The sequence below is a fragment of the Xyrauchen texanus genome, chromosome 50 (genome assembly GCF_025860055.1).
Source record: "Xyrauchen texanus isolate HMW12.3.18 chromosome 50, RBS_HiC_50CHRs, whole genome shotgun sequence".
Taxonomy (NCBI): Eukaryota; Metazoa; Chordata; class Actinopteri; order Cypriniformes; family Catostomidae; genus Xyrauchen; species Xyrauchen texanus.
The window spans coordinates 6,934,553-6,951,086 of NC_068325.1; the positions used below are offsets into that span (position 1 = coordinate 6,934,553).

General features: G+C 37.4%; 1 protein-coding gene across 2 annotated transcripts in view; it reads left to right on the forward strand.

Annotated features, from left to right (window-relative positions):
* Positions 1-268: 268 nt before the first annotated feature.
* Positions 269-16,534, forward strand: part of LOC127640960 (sodium- and chloride-dependent taurine transporter-like) — a 33,579-nt gene continuing 17,313 nt past the window's right edge. Inside the window, exons 1-4 of one of the 2 annotated variants that reach the window (XM_052123702.1) lie at positions 269-444; positions 11,557-11,786; positions 13,464-13,598; positions 16,092-16,326. In XM_052123702.1, the coding sequence (XP_051979662.1) occupies positions 11,558-11,786; positions 13,464-13,598; positions 16,092-16,326 (599 nt within the window). In that variant the 5' untranslated portion in view covers positions 269-444; position 11,557. Of the gene's footprint in view, positions 445-7,276; positions 7,404-11,556; positions 11,787-13,463; positions 13,599-16,091; positions 16,327-16,534 lie in introns of those variants that run through there. The other variant, XM_052123701.1, reaches the window with a different exon arrangement.

Sequence of the window (16,534 nt, forward strand, 5' to 3'; positions counted from 1 at the left end):
GATATTGGAATTACCATATGTAGGATAAATATTATAATTTAAGCCCTTTCTGATTGAAACTAGCCGCTATATTGTGTTTTGCAAAAGTGATTTGATTAGAAAACTACAATCAAGTGCAGAAGATGGGTGTTTGTAGATAGTTGAACCTCTGATGGTGCTCTTGAGGACACCTAGGGGCGCAAGAACGCACAGCAGAGATGATGCGGTCTGCAGGCGGCTTTTCTGAACGCAGGAAGCTGGCGCTTTAAGAAGCGACGCACTGAAGAGGCAGGCCGGTGTTTTTCCATTTGTGATGATGGTCACCCATGTCGAGAGACAAAGGTCAGAAAAAAGCTCATAAACTAATTTTTACCGACGCCGATGTTATTCAGCACCCAACCGCCGCACAATACAGAAGGGACAAGAGCATTTCAAAGGAATTAAAGGAACATATAAACAGTAAAGGTAACAAATGATTTCCTCTGTTTGCTAATGCATTGCTGGGAGACACTGTATATATATATATACTGTGTGTGTGTGTGTGTGTGTGTGTGTGTGTGTGTGTGTGTGTGTGTGTGTATATATATATATATATATATATATATATATATATATATATATATATATATATATATATATAATTAAAGCTTTAGTGGTTTTCATATTTCATATTTTTTTTTTAAGTTAAAAAAATATATAGCCTGTCAAATATATTTTAAGCTATTTGAAAATTAAGATGTTTATTTTTACGTGTCAGATGGTGGTAACAGTTTGAAGACATCCAGGAAGTGGTTAAACAGTTTTATATATATATATATATATATATATATATATATATATATATATATATATATATTTATCTCATCTCTTGTTATTAAACTGTTATTATTCGGAAGGCTATATGTAATAATGATATAGTCACTGCTTTGCACATTTGTACGAAAGGTGATCTTGCATGTTGGTTTCTTTTTCTTCCTCAGTTTTAGATTAATAATGATTTAACATAGCTTTAACACATCATACCAGAATTACGAGTCAGTTTTGACATAAACAATTATGATAAGTTTCTGCACTTGTCAGTTTCTTACACTCCCACTACAGGCAAATATAACTGAGTGCTGACAGCAGAAAGTTAAGAATAGACAGCAAATGCCCACGATGGAAACATCAGCGATGGTTTTCATATAGAGTTTAGCCTGACAGTTGGGAAAAACAAAGTAGAAATTGTTTTAAATGGATTTTTGTTCATCTTTCACATACAAAGTGTGCTATAACCTCAACAAGATTAACATTGCAACCAAGGATGTAGGTTTGGTTTGAAAGTTGGGTGGGACATTGCAATGTGGAAAATATTCAAAATGTTGGTAAATTAAATTAAGAAAATGCAAGAATCTCAGCCTGGTAATATATAATCAAAATAGCATTATTTCTAGTTTCCTATTAATAGATAAATAAAAACTATTTATGATTTTTTTTTTTTTTTTTTTTAAAGAAATCCTCACCTTGCAACATTTTTCACAAGTACGTAGAAATCAAAGATATCCAAGGGACATGAAGTGGCATTCTGTAATACGTATTATCCAGTATTAAACACATGGAAATCTAAAGCTGTATACATGTACAAATAAAAATATACAAATTATGGGAATAATGGAGGACTGACACCACTTTACATTTTTATGCTTTCCAACTCCCCTCACTCCCACTTAATCTTTCCTCATATTGTTTATTTATATGTAGTTACATTTTAATCTATTACAAATTAGGCATTAGGTATTAGGTTTACAACTAATTACTATTTAGATCACGAAGGCCTCATTTGATTGTATATTTTATTGACAAAACATGCTTTTTATTCTGTATATTCTGTTTATGCTTCATTAAGGAGAACTCAGTAAAAACATGCATGTTACTTGGGGGCAATCATTTTCATTTATTTCTTCATAAAACGTTGAGAGAATGTGGGAAATAGCACATCGCTACTTACAGCACAGCATTGCGATTAAAACAAGCCCAAACACAATGGGATGCTGCATAGATCTTGAAGTAATCCCCACAAAGCAACACGAGAAGTCTAAAACAGTTTTTGAGTGAAACGAATGTGCTTGTTGTATTTTATGAGTTGAGACTTTTCTAATGTTATGACTCATAACTACTCGATCTGTGTTTCCACCTATTCCTATTATGATTATTGTGTTCACATTTTATAAGTTATACAGTGGAACAGTTACGGATGAGTGCTGTAAAAAGCGTCTGTGAATGAGATGTGCATGAGCACAATGCATGCACACATACATAACACACACCCCCACTGCACTCACAGTCTGCTTGCTACCACAAGTATTATGTATACAGAGATTAGGGTTTGCATTGTGTGTTTTGTTGTTTAATGTTGTTGGTTACATGCTGTATATCGCCTCATTTTGGTTTAACGCATTATTACAGTTGTTAGAATTTCTCTTTCTGTTAGTGAGTCATCAGGATTACCCTATACACTTTTATAAATGGGCACCATAGAATTTACTCAAGTGTATTGTCATTTACTTCAGATCAGCGCACATTGTAACACAGACACATTTCTGATTCATGTTACATCCGCCAAACCTTAAGTCCAAATTCCAAGCTTTTAAATGTCACATATTTTTCAAATTAGATACTTTTTATGAATTAGCTAGCAGTTCTAGGTTAAAGGATTCAAAATGAAACTTTTTTTAAATATCGGTTATCGTATCGGCAGCAATGAGCAGTGAATTATTGGTTATCGGTACTGAAATTCAATATCAATATTACAAACAAACGTAATTGGTGCATCCTCAATAGCATTGAGAAAAGTAATAGGTGCCACGTGAAAACGCAGATAATGCGCTGCCTCAGAAGAGGTAGAATAATAATTAACACATGAATAATGGTACTGAGAAAAGTCAAATAAAAAAACACAATATCAATTTAAAGCATTTTCCATATGGTGAAGTGTTGATCGGGACATTACCGATTTTCTGAAAGTTGATAGGGACATGTCCCTACCATCCCTACCTAAATCTGCGCCTATGAGTGCAACAACAACCTGTTGGATAAAACTTGTATGCTGTATTGAATTGAAAATATTGCAAGCAATGCATTATATGGTGCTACCAGCAAAACACTTTATCGATGAACTTCCCAGCCGAACGGAGGTGGGAATATACTGCCGTCTGAAACAACACAGCGAATCATTTTGCGAAAGTTTGTAATACGGACGCACATTCAATACTCAGAGTAATCAGATGTTGGTTTCAGTTGGTTTTCTCGAATGCATCTTTTGGGGTCGGTTGACACAGGCCACGTTCTTGGGTCTTTAAAACAGCTAGAGCAAAACGCAACTTAAACTTGGAACTTAACCAAGCTCTTCAGATGGGTTTTTGGAGCATCTAGGGGACCATTCACACCGAATGTGTTTTGCCTCCATCCGTGCTGTTTTCCAATTGTTTTCCGATGTAAACATTTGCTACATTGACGTTGTTACGGCGCGTCTTCCTTTATTGTCAGCATCTCGAGATGGAGTTTCTTACATGCTTTTGTCAACTTAAAACAACGTCAACCGTTAAAAAGAGTTTTGAGACACCTGCGTTCTGTTTAATTCATTGTGCTGCGTCAAGTTTGTAGTCCCTAACTTGACACGCCATCTTAAAAACGCAATGCTCAAAACAAGCAACAGTGAGATGCAACGAGACGCCCGAAGAAGCCCGTCTGATCTTTTATGGACAAACAATAGAACGAGTCCTATTTGAACATATTGTTTCACTTTGTCCATACAGACTTATCTTAATGGAGATAAAATGACAACTGTTTTAGGATTATCTTGTATACATTTTGGAATTCAGAGACAAAGCAGGTTTACTTAATCTAGTACTAAAAAGGTTATGCGGAAGCCAAGCAGCTCAATGGCAGTCAGTTGCCCTGCTCAAACAAACATAATTCCGGATACAGAGTTTTCATTACGACCCTTTGCACATGCCAACTTGCACACCTAGCACTTGCTGATAAGAGTAACAGCTAATATGCATTTAGGACGGATGCCATTTTCTTCCAAAAAAAGACTTGGTTAGACAACAAACAGAGTAATTCACCGTGGTGTCTATATCTTGGTGTCTATAAAGAGGGTTGCAAACATGAGGCTGTAAGCTATCAGTGTTTGTACCTTTAAATTGATATCATAAAAAAATTAATTCAGACATGTTAACAAAATAAATACTGTTTCATAGTGCCAACAAACCGTTCAGCCCAGAATTTAGGTGTGTAAACTTTGAACTCTAGCATTGCAGCATGTTGATTTAGACCTAGTTCTCTTGTTATGTTTCTATTCATTTACATTTTTGGGCCCAGTTTCAGACAGAGCGATCAAACAATGCAAAATTTGCATTCAATAGATTCCTTAAAACACAAATCGCCTATTAAACAAAATCAGGAAAGGCATTGTAACAAATGCTGCATTGCTCACTGGCCCTCTTCCTTTAAACATTCATTGTTTTTGCTCTACACTTTATCTTTTTGATATGCATGATCAGCTTGCGGTATGTGAACTGTCTAGTTTCACATACCTTTATTCATGACCCATAAAGACTTGCACATTTTTGATAAAACCAGCTTCATTCTCCATGCATTTATTGGGAATCTGGGATTTTCACAGGTAGCTCATGAAAGAGAACTTGTTCAGCAGATTAAAGATTTTAGTTTGTTTTTGTTGGATCAGTCGACTCTTTGGCTTGCCACTTTATGCATGTTGGTTTGGTCGGGTGACATATATTCCACTAGAACAAGCATGACATTTGTGAAGTCGTAAGTACACAAGGGTAAACGTTCTTGGTGGATACTGGAGTGTGATCTGCTCTGCTGTTTGATTCGCCACCACAGTATAGTGGTCTTTGCTGTCAATTACTCAGCTGCTCATGACTTCAGTTTCATGCATACTGTACCGTTTCAGTGTGATTTTTCTTATGCTCTGGACTCCAGTCTATGTGGTGGAATGAGTGCAGGAAGCAAAGTGTTTCACATGCTTTCAGCTCTTAGGAAATGTTCATGGTTTTTAAATAGGGACAGTTATGCAATGGGCCAAGCACTTCATACAAACTGCAGACCTGAAGTCTCCCTTGATAGTCAGGATTTTGGTGCTCAGGATGTTGTGACCTCAACATTAATGTTCACAAAAGCCCCGAAGGCCACAGGCGACATGCGAGAGGAGCTACTATAACTCACTTACCTATAGATGCGGAAGAACAAATCACTTCTAATTAGGTGCTACTTGGAGGCTTCTTGGAATGAAGGACGCTCTATTGATTGGTTGCATGTTTTGGACTGAAGGGGGTCTACTACTGTTGTAAGTATACTGATGCTACTTCAGAATAAAGCAGACTTAGCCAATGTTCCAATGTAGTCTGCTCTCCTTGCAAAATGGGCTAAAATGGAAAAGGGGTTCTTTGTTCCAGCTTTCTGAACAAATTTCCTGGACTGAAGATGATGAAAATGGTCCTCGAATGACAAATCGCCATTGTCCATTTATCGACAATGTTTACAATGTTTGCTGGCAAATGCAAAGCCTGGGGGAAACAAGACAAGTCCCCCCTTACAATACCCTTTTGTCACTTTCCACATTTTGGCCTATGCAAATGTACTGGGTTTTGTCTATGCTATGTTGACCAGAATCTGAGGCACATTTGTAAGTCAGTCAAATATTGTGCAAAATGTGCACTCTGTGCACTGCTTTGCCATGGCTATTTGATACCGCCACAACAAACAACAACATCTAAAGTTGACTGTTAGATTAAGCAGCCATTCGAAGCTGAAAAACAACAAGACAAGGTACAACAGTCAAACATGCAGATTTCTTGAGAGGCATTGTTGAAAGTTCTTCTAAACTTGGCATGGCGTATAACAAATGTGACATGGCATGTTTACATAAACAATTGAATATCAGCGTATTCGTACACAAGAACACAGGTGTGTTGAGATGCATTTTTTAAAATTAGAAGTTCTAACGTCTAAAAAACTTGACAGTGAAAAAATAGAGAAGTGGTGCAACGGGCAAAGATGTCAGTCTAGTACATTTACATAATAAAAAATCAGCAAATATGGACACAAAAACACAGGTCTCAGGTTTAGACGCGTTTTTAAAAATTAAAGTTGCTTTTAACTTGACACGGCGAAAAAAGAAGACGTGGTGCAATAGTTAAAAATGTCCTTCTAGTGCATGTCTATATAAACAATTAAAAAACAGTGGATACGGAAACAAAAATGCAGGTGCCTTGAGACTTGTTTTCAAAAGTTGAAGTTCTTTTTAAGTTAACATGGCTTCTGAAAAAATAACGAAACACTGCGCAAAGGTCAAAGACGTCCGTTTAATGCACTTTTAAATAATTGAAAAACAACGGAACGTGACACGAACGCAGGTGTCAAAGACACGTTTAAAGTCATTTTAACTTGCAACAGCATAGAAAAAATGCGATGCTGAAAAAACAAGACTTTGCTAAATGGTCAAAGTCCACTGACTAGTGCGTGTTTGCATAAACCATTTAAAAAAGCAGCGGATACGAGCACAAAAATGCAGGTGACTTGAGACGCGCAAAAGTTTAAGTTCTATTGAACTTGACGCAACATCTTAAAAAACGAAATTCCAAAAAACAAGACATGGCACAAAGGTCAAAAAACGAGTCCATTGAGTACGTTTACATAAACAATTGAAAAACAACAGATGCGGACATAGAAGCCTTTTTAGAAGCCTTTTGAAGGTCCACTATGAAATGTAAAAAGTTTGTTCTAAAAATGTATTTTATTCACCCTAATGTCATTGTAAATCCCTTTTGACTTTCTTTTTATCTGTCATACAGGTTTGGAACAACATGACAGTACATTAAACAATGATAGAATTTTCAGTTTTGGTGTAATTAGTACTAAATGCTTCATGTTCATATTGTATTAAATGATAGTTTAAAGGAATTATTTGGCTGGGCATTCCATGACAAACATCTTAGCCAGAGCCACATGTCTTGATAGAAAAAGCTATTAATAGTAGCAGGCATGACAACAGCCAGCCTGCAAGCCATCAGCTGTTCAAGTGAAACACATCAGAGGTGTGGATTGCCTTCCACATGCTCTTGTTTGTCGCGTCTGCGGCTCGGATTGCCACAAGTGGACAACGCACATGCAAAGATAAAAAGTTTCAGATAGACCTCTGATGTTCTTGGGGAGTGGAAATTTACCATCGCTCGGGTAATCCCCTGCTCCAAAGCTGTGACCAATCTGCTGATGGCTTTTAATTGTCTTAGTCTGTGGGAGGGTCGGGGTGTCACCTCGGCTTACTCTGAGCCTGAGAGATTGGGGCTGTGTGGTCAGAGGTATGGTGTCTACTGAGAGAACAACATAGACCAATTGGACTCAGCCATGAAGGAAATGTAAGTGAAAGACATGGCATAAATGAACTGTGTTGACATATAGAGGAAATTCTTGTTTGCCTTATAGAGATTTGGGTTTCTTTTTCACGTAGGGGTTGTGTTTGTGTGTAAACTGAGAAAGTGCCCATAATGTTTGGCCACTTAGGAATGTAAAGAATAAAGTTGTAAAGGTACAACTTTGTTGATGTTTTTATTTTATACTTTAAGGCAAAGGATTTGTTGCACATTTAAAATATAAGAATATACTTGCTATAATGGGAAACCTAAAACACTTGGATTTCAAGGCCTGGAAAAGTCCTGGAACATCTTAAAATGCCATAGAAAAAGTAATGGAAATTTATTTTGTGAATACATTTTCTTTCTAGGTATCGGATAGCAAAAGCTCTTTTGGAGTGAAATTAAATTAATTTGAAATATCCTTATCCAGTAATCTTGAGCCAATTGAAAAGTCTTGGAAAAATCACTGGTCATCAATTATTGGAAATTCATTGGTCAAAAGGTGTAAAAACCCTGTATTAAAAGGTGGAACGTTAATGAAATGGTATTTGTCTTATCTGTAAACATTTTGTTTCGTACTATAAATTGTATTTCTTAATTCTTGCTGTCCACCTATGGGCAAAAAACGGCAGTGCAATTTGAATCAATTAAACAAGGTCTTGCAAGTTTAGTCATATTTTTAACTAAGATTGTTTGCTTTGAATCTCTGCCAGAGTAGTTTGGGTCACAATGTTTTGAATAGAATAGGAAAGTGCTGGTATGGATTTTGCTCTAGTTATGTAACAGAATGTGTTTGAGTTGTAGCGAGCTCTTAAGCCTTGGAAATATACAGATTTAACCTACCTCAAGGGGATGATCGGCATTTGTTGATCTTTTTAGACCTCTGAAATTGCTGCTTCAAACAATTGTGTACCAATCTAGTGTGAATCACCTAGTGTGCTTCCGGTCTGTTTTCGAAAATATAGAATAGAAACTCAGTTAGTTGGCAATGGGACATTGTTTTACTGGTGAATTTATAGTGGAAATAACACACAAATACTACATGACAGTTAACTATTAATTTGGGGTTTGTTGGCCTTGTTCAATTTGTCATACCTAACAAAGAAGAATTTGTTCAACTAGACAGGTACATTTTGTTAAGAGAAACTTTGATGTTGGCATGAATAGACTTGACAAGTTGACGAAGACTGTCTGAATGTTTAAAGTATGGAATTTTGGAATGCCAAATTTGGAATGCCCAATTCCCAATGCGCTCTAAGTCCTCGTGGTGTTGTAGTGACTCGCCTCAATTCAGATGGTGGAGGACAAATCTCAGTTGCCTCCGCGTCAGATACCGTCAATACGCGCATCTTATCACATGGCTTATTGAGTGTGCTACCGCGGAGACGCAGCGCGTGTAGAGGCTTCACGATATTCTCTGCAGCATCAATGCACAACTCACCACATACCCAACCGAGAGCAAGAACCACACATTATAGCGACCACGAGGAGGTTACCCCATGTGACTCTACCCTCCCTAACAACTGGGCCAATTTGGTTGCTTAGGAGAACTGGCTTGAGTCTCTTAGCACAACCTGGATTCGAACATCGTGACTCCAGGGGTGGTAGTCAGCGTCAATACTCACTGAGTTACCCAGGCTCCTAGTTTAAAGTAGTTTAAAAAGTTTGATGTTACACAGACATTAAAGTAAGACAAACAACCAGCTAGCTACTATATGTAGTCAGACAGACTGTCAGATAGTCAAATATGATAGATAGACAGACAGACAGGCCGACAGACAGATATATAGTGCACTTAACCCACTCTAAATCCACACTAGTGTGAATACCACTTTGGAGGAGTCTTTCAGGATAAGTGTATCCCAGAGTTCATCACGATCAAGAGCCACGCCCCACGCCTACCCTTCAATGTATTTTTGCCATGATGACGTTAAGGGAAGCTTTTCAACACAAGTTATTTATTACAATCAGATAGTGAAATGTAAGTGAAGCATATATTTATTTGATAGATATTTCAGTATAAATGAGAATATTCAACATTATATAACGTGTTTGGGATGACTTAATATCAGCATCATAGTTACAAATATTATTTATGTGTATATTTATTTACCTCTTTGTTATCCTTCTCGCCCAATAATCACCTTATTTGTTTGTTCTTGCCTAATAATGCTGGTGATTTTGGTGATTTATCAGCATATAATTGAAATGGTTTGTATTAGTAGCTATTAATGCATCACACAGGTTTATAGAATAAAGTTGTTTCCCAACGTGTAATCAAAAGTCATTCGCACACTCACTTACTTCCACACTAGTGGCCAAACACCGGAAATACGAAAGACAAGTCGGTAAGTAGGCAAGATCAAAACCGCAAGTGGGGGAATTGGGACAGGGCTTTAGGATGTTTATTAATTTGTATGTTTATTACGAAACAGCCCTGAAAGGAACGGAAAACCGAATATATGGGTATTTATTGAGTGTCAAGAGCACCATGAATCTTCCCCCGTCTTCTTCCGTCTCCTTGAGAGCAGGAAAAAAGCAGACTTGTGTTTAAGAAACCGGCCTCACAGTGGGGCTATAGTTTGTTCAGGCATTTCAAAGCTGTAGGTAGTTTGGAGTGGGCAGGGATGTTGGAGCTGACTTCAGTATATTACTCTCTGTTATTTCATCTTGGGGCTCCATGGCAAGTTTGGTTCATGCTTTGAAACAGAAGATGCCAAGCCTGACATAATTACTCTGTCTTTGAATAGAATCCTGTAAGCGTAAACACTGTTCAGTAAAGGGACATTGGCAGGATAAACACTGACCACTTCTCAAGCTATAAATCTAAACCCCATGAATGAATCGAGAGTTTTAATGGAATATTCTGGGTAAAATACAAGTTAAACTCAATATAAATCATTTGTGGCATAATGCTGATTACCACAAAAATAATTTAATCTCATCCCTCCTTAAAAAAAGCAAAAATCGACGTTATTGAGGCACTTACATTGGAAGTGAATGGGTCAAATTTTTGGAGGGTTTAAAAGGCAAAAATGAGAAGCTTATGATTTTATAAAAGTACTTAAATTAATTTTTCTGTTAAAACGTGTGTATTATTTGAGCTTTAAAGTTGTTTAAATCAATGTTTTTACAGTCTGTTTTTAGGGTTTACGGCGTTACGCCATCTTGGCAACAAAGTTGTTAAATTGGATATTACATTACAGAAAAGTTTAGTAAGCAGTTTTAGCGCACTAAAATCATGTTAACACGATGTTGTTCATGTCTTGTGGCTATATTTTTGAAACAGTGAACATTTTAACGGGCTTGTTCTATTCACTTTAATTGTAAGTGCCTTATTTTTTTTTAAGGAAGGGCCATTCAAAATAAATTTTTGGTGGTAATCAACATTATGCCGCCAATGCTGACGATGGTGCTTACTTTTTTTAACAGTTGCGATCCAGTTATGATATAGTGATGCGTTGCGATGTGTTGAATCATGACGTATACGTATAATCTATGTGTATTATATTGTGAAGTCGTTGGCAATACCCAGACTTTTTATGTGATTTAGTTGTATTTTTCAGTCGGATGTTCTAAATATTAAAGTTTCTGTACATTTAATATATACATTTAGTTGCAAATGCTAAATCACATATGTTAGTTTTTCTCCGGTCAAGTGCATGATACATTATGTCTGTTTGCCTGATATACAATTTCTCAACATATTGTTTCTGTACTTACTTCCTTACTCCAAAATGCCAGAGCGAAGTTTTGGTGGTTTCCATTGTCAATTTATGGTCAACAAAGGAACAAAGCACTGAGAATCATTTCAGTTTCACCACTGGTTTTATACTGTATGTTTATTTGTTGATCGCAGCTAGGCTGATTATACAATGTATTGTGATAGGATCTTAAAGTTGCTGGCAGTTGTGACACTGTGCGTCTCCTGTGTTGTATGCAACTTCCTGTCTTAAAACCTCACATTTGTCTTGTATCGTTTTAACCATCAAGTAACCCTCTGGTGTGAACATTTCTCACATTTGGAAAAGCTGCTATTCTAAACAAAGTATTCATGTTTGGACAAATTATAAAAAAGTTTAATGTCTGCAGTTATAAGACCTTTGGGGTTCTGTCAAGAGATCAGTTTTGACCTATTGTTTTCTGCCTACATTAGCATGGCCCAGAAAGAGAAACTCCAGTGTCTAAAGGACTTCCACAAAGATATTCTGAAACCGTCTCCAGGAAAGAGCCCAGGTACGAGGCCAGAGGATGAAGCAGAAGGAAAACACCCCCAGAGAGAAAAATGGGCTAGCAAGCTTGACTTTCTTCTGTCAGTCGCCGGGGGCTTCGTTGGTTTAGGCAACGTTTGGCGTTTCCCATACCTCTGCTACAAGAATGGCGGAGGTGAGTATATTTGTTGATACACTTGGATTTTGACAACTGATATGACATTGTAATGAATAAAAAAAAGGTTTGCTAGTTCTAATCAAGTAGAATTTGCTTCGAAGAATTTAAAGGAATAGAACACCCAAAAATGAAAAAAATTCTCATCGTTTATTTCAACAAAGCAGAATGTCCTGACTGCTCTTTTCTATACAATACAAGTGAAAGGTAATATTACTATCAAGCTCTGAAAAGGAGAAAAAGCACCATAAAATTAAGCCAGATGATGCTAAATTTATAGCCATACTGAAAAGTTGAAAATCTTTCCCTCCATCTATAGGGTTAGAAAAATAACACCCTCCAAGCGCTAAATGCAGGTACATTTTCTATTTGGCCAGTGAATTTTTAATTTCATTAATGTCTGTCAGCTTCTAAATGTAATGTTCCATTTTTGTGCTCAAGGGGGCTTTGTAGGCCTACAGTCAGTAATGCCGCAGGTGTTTAAATAGCATGGCCCTAGCTAGTTGGTCGCTGCCCATCAATAGCCTCAATTAGTAATATATCTAGAAACAAGATGAAGGCAATGTTCTGGACCGTTCATGCCATTGTGAAGAAGGTAAACCACTCTCGTATTTCGAATGGATGTGTGAGTAAGTTTAAATGATTCACCACCACACACAAAAATTCTCTGGTAATAGTAGAATTACCATAACCATTTCATTAACGGTTTTGAATGTGCATCATTCTGATGATGGTAAATTGTCTGCACTTATTTAGCGCCTTTTTTAACCTTAGAGGTTACCAAAGCACTTTACACTGTGTCCCATTCCCCCACACATTCACACTCATACACCAATGATGCAATGATGAAACACACTCATACAGCAATGATGCAGAGATAAAGCCAGACTAAAATAAACGGACTGTGTTTTTCAGCGCAGCAACTTTGCTACTGAATCTACATGAGACATAAAGCACAACCAATGTCTGTCAAATTCACTTTTAAAATGCAGTAAAACAATAATAAATTGTTTCAATAAAAAAAACAATAAAACATTTCCTGAAAGAAATCTTTTTTCGTCTACCAGACTCCTTGGATGGTTGGCTAAAAAGTACATTTTGGACCCTTTCTCCATCATAAATGTTGGTCCGTTCATCACACAGAGTCTTATGGACTAATGTTATGGTACTTCTGGTGTGCTTTTATGGTGTCATTATATGGAAAAATGAGCAAATTGGACAATCTGCCAAGTATCCCCTTTTCCATGTTCGGTGAAATCCAGAAAACATACAGGTTTAGAACGACAAAAGCTTAACATTTATTGGGTGAACTGAATCTGAAGTGAATCTGATTAACTGCATTCATGTGGTAACTTTTCCATTAACATTTTCCTTAGACATTTTTACAGTTTTTAGATATTTTTTCAAACAATTTACATAATTGTATATACAGTATACACCCATTTACAGGGACTTCTAAAAAAGGTCTGAGCACTTAGACTTTGGTTGAGGACATAACTGTCATCACACTCACTACACAACAACAGGAAGTACAAAAAAACCATGTGAGAAAGTGTCGAAACCCCATACTGAACTTGCTAACCTCCGATGAGACATAAGAGTAAAACACTAACCCGGTATTTAATAAGATATAATTACTGAAAGATTTAAGTGAATCTTCTCTTGGGTTCCATCTAGGTGCTTTTCTCATCCCTTACTTCATTTTCCTGTTCGGTGGAGGACTGCCTGTGTTCTTCCTGGAGGTGGCACTCGGCCAGTTCACCTCTGAGGGAGGTATCACTTGTTGGGAGAAACTTTGCCCCATATTTACAGGTGAGATTCCTAATCAAGCATGTATTTATTTTTACCAGAGTATAAAGAACCAAACCTATTTCTTGGAATAAACGAAACTGAAAGCAGTTTAATCACTGAACTAACACACATGGACTGGTTAGTAATCAGCACAAAAGTTATATTAATATGTGGTAAGGAGACTACCTTCCAAAAATGTAAGGTGTGTCACAGATACCACCAGCTGTATCTGAAGATAAGTAGTGCAAAAATACATGTTTTGAAATGTGGTATGTAAGATATTAAATTCACATCTCATTTAATGCCAGAGCAGGGATACATCGGCTTATATAAATAGCATTTAGGGTAAGGTTTAGGGTTGACGTTTTAAAGGGTTAAGGCAATTTTTCATAGTGTGTTTCAGTGGCTTGTGCTTTTGAAGAGTGGGCAAGCATAGAAATGACATATCAATGGCACAATTTGTTATTTTGGTGTCAGCAATGTTGCTCCCAAAATCTGCTTCTCAAAATACTACTGTAATAATCTAATTAAAAAAAAAATATATATATAAAATCTTAAATTACTAAATTAATTGACTTAAGTTCAAAATTTTATTTTTGCAATATCTACAAAATCTGAAAAGTAAATTAAATGGGTTACATCAGACTAAAGCAGGGTTCACAGTGTTCAATCTTGGTCACGATTTTTCCATTTTAGACACATTTCTGGGATCATAAAAGATGTCTCTTGTCGTAGGGCAAAAATTGTCAGTCTGTGATCGCTTAATGTGACATGTAAACCTATGGCTGATCAGTTGCCTTTGTGATGAATCCTAGCCTGCAACGAATTTCTGTCAGTGTCCGGAATTTTATGTTGCTGTCGTGAAGTGTGACTGCTCCTACGACGGCCACATAAGATAATTCACACAGTCAGCACTGTCAATTGGGACAATTGGGACCAAAGTCTTGGCTATGATATGTATTGTAAAGTCTGACATAATTTCACTCAGTGTTCCATGTCTTTAACCTAAGGTCCAAGTGGGATCATATCATACTGTCCGACAAGTAACAATCATAACGGACCATAAAAATTGTATAGTGTGCATCTGGCTTAAATGCATCTTTTTCACCAAAATCCACACATTGATTTTACATTTAAACGCTATCAGTCACATAAATCATTGATTCAATTGTGAAATTACGCCCATTGGATTACTATATCAGTTATCATCATATCATAACAATTATTATAGAGAATAATGAAGTCGGACTTCCAAGCTTGGCAAAAATACAGTGATTGAAAGCCCAACGTGCAATAAACTCTCATATTTTTTTCCAGTGCAAATAGAAATCACGATGTTCCCTTAGACTCCCAGTGAAGCACAGCATCAGAGCAGGACCCTGAATGATGTTTTTAGAGCCTAATGTCCAATGAAAATTGGTCTTTGGCCCATTAAAATAACTACACCAGCTAGCTAGAGCAGGTAACACTGTTGGCAGCTGTGTATCAGTTGGTTAATAAGAGCAGGTGCTGACAAAGAGTAGTTTGCGTAACTGGTCATCTCTTGGGCTTTGTCTTAAGGTGTGGTGTGATGTTGCTAAATCTCAGAGCTGGTAACCCGAAGGTTTCTGGTTCGATCCCAACTAAGAGGAAGCCATGAGCCCATCACCATTGTGTCCTTGAACAGCCCAAATTCTCCAGGGGGATTGGTCCTGTCGCTTTGGATACAAGTGTCTGCTAAATGACTGCTTGCTTGCTTGAAAAAAGAACCAGATTCCCTCAAAAAGTATCACTGAATACTCTTATATAACAAAGAGCTTATCAAACCTCACAAAAATCTCTCCTGACCACAGATTCATTACTTATTTAAACAGTCTACCAGAGAACAATCATTAAGTTGAAATTGATGAATAACACTTACCCTTGTGCCAGCGAATGAGGCAACATCTCGGTCTGTTTTTCTTTCCAGTCAACCTAGCCAGCATTGATTTACACAACTCAGACTCTGAAACAATTACTTACATAATTTTCCTCCATCTCTGGACAAGTTTATTCCGTGTTTAAGCAGCAAGGACAAGTGTTTTATTAAACTTCTCACAGAAGTTTGACAGTTATTTATCTACTCTTGCAGTCGCCTGAAAAAAAAAATGCTTAAAGTTACTTAAGGGACCATTCTGACCAAACACGTTCTTGCTGCAATAAAAAGCGAAGTTGACATTCTTTTTTTCCCTGATATGGCATTTATAAAACGTGATGCCTAGAAGGATACAAAAACACATTAAGGGTGACCAGCCCTTAAGATGTTTGCTGGTCTTAGCTGACTTAATCTTTCTTGCTGGTCTCCCAGCCAGGCCAAGCTGGTGTTCACCTGGATTTGCTGGTCGGTCAGATGGTCTCCCAGCCTGATCAGCTGATGAGTGCCCAAAACCCAGTTAAAACCAGCAAACCAGACCAGCCTGACCAGGATGGGAGACCACATGCTGTGTTAGTCCTGTATGTTATTGGCTAATTTTTGGTAATTCCCTTTTTGTGCAGGCATCGGCTACGCATCCATCGTGATCGTCTCTCTACTGAACATCTACTATATCGTAATCCTGGCCTGGGGCTTGTACTACCTGTTCCAATGCTTTCAACCAGAGCTCCCTTGGGCAAGCTGCAACAACAAATGGAACACGGCAAATTGTGTGGAGGACACCCTCCGCAAGAACAAAACACTCTGGGCTGCAGCAAACGCCACTAACTTCACTTCCCCAGTCACTGAGTTCTGGGAGTAAGTACTCAGTAATAATATGTTTGGTATTTACTATGGGTTTCACTAGCCTAGCCTGTTTTCTGGTCTCCCAGCCTTGCCAAGCTGGTATTGCAATCTTCCTTCAAGACCAGCTGATAAGGACTCTCTAAAACCTCTCTAAAACCAGCAGACAGACCAGTAATCAAGATTTAACTGAAGAAAAAGCTGTGGTGTTATGTACCAACAA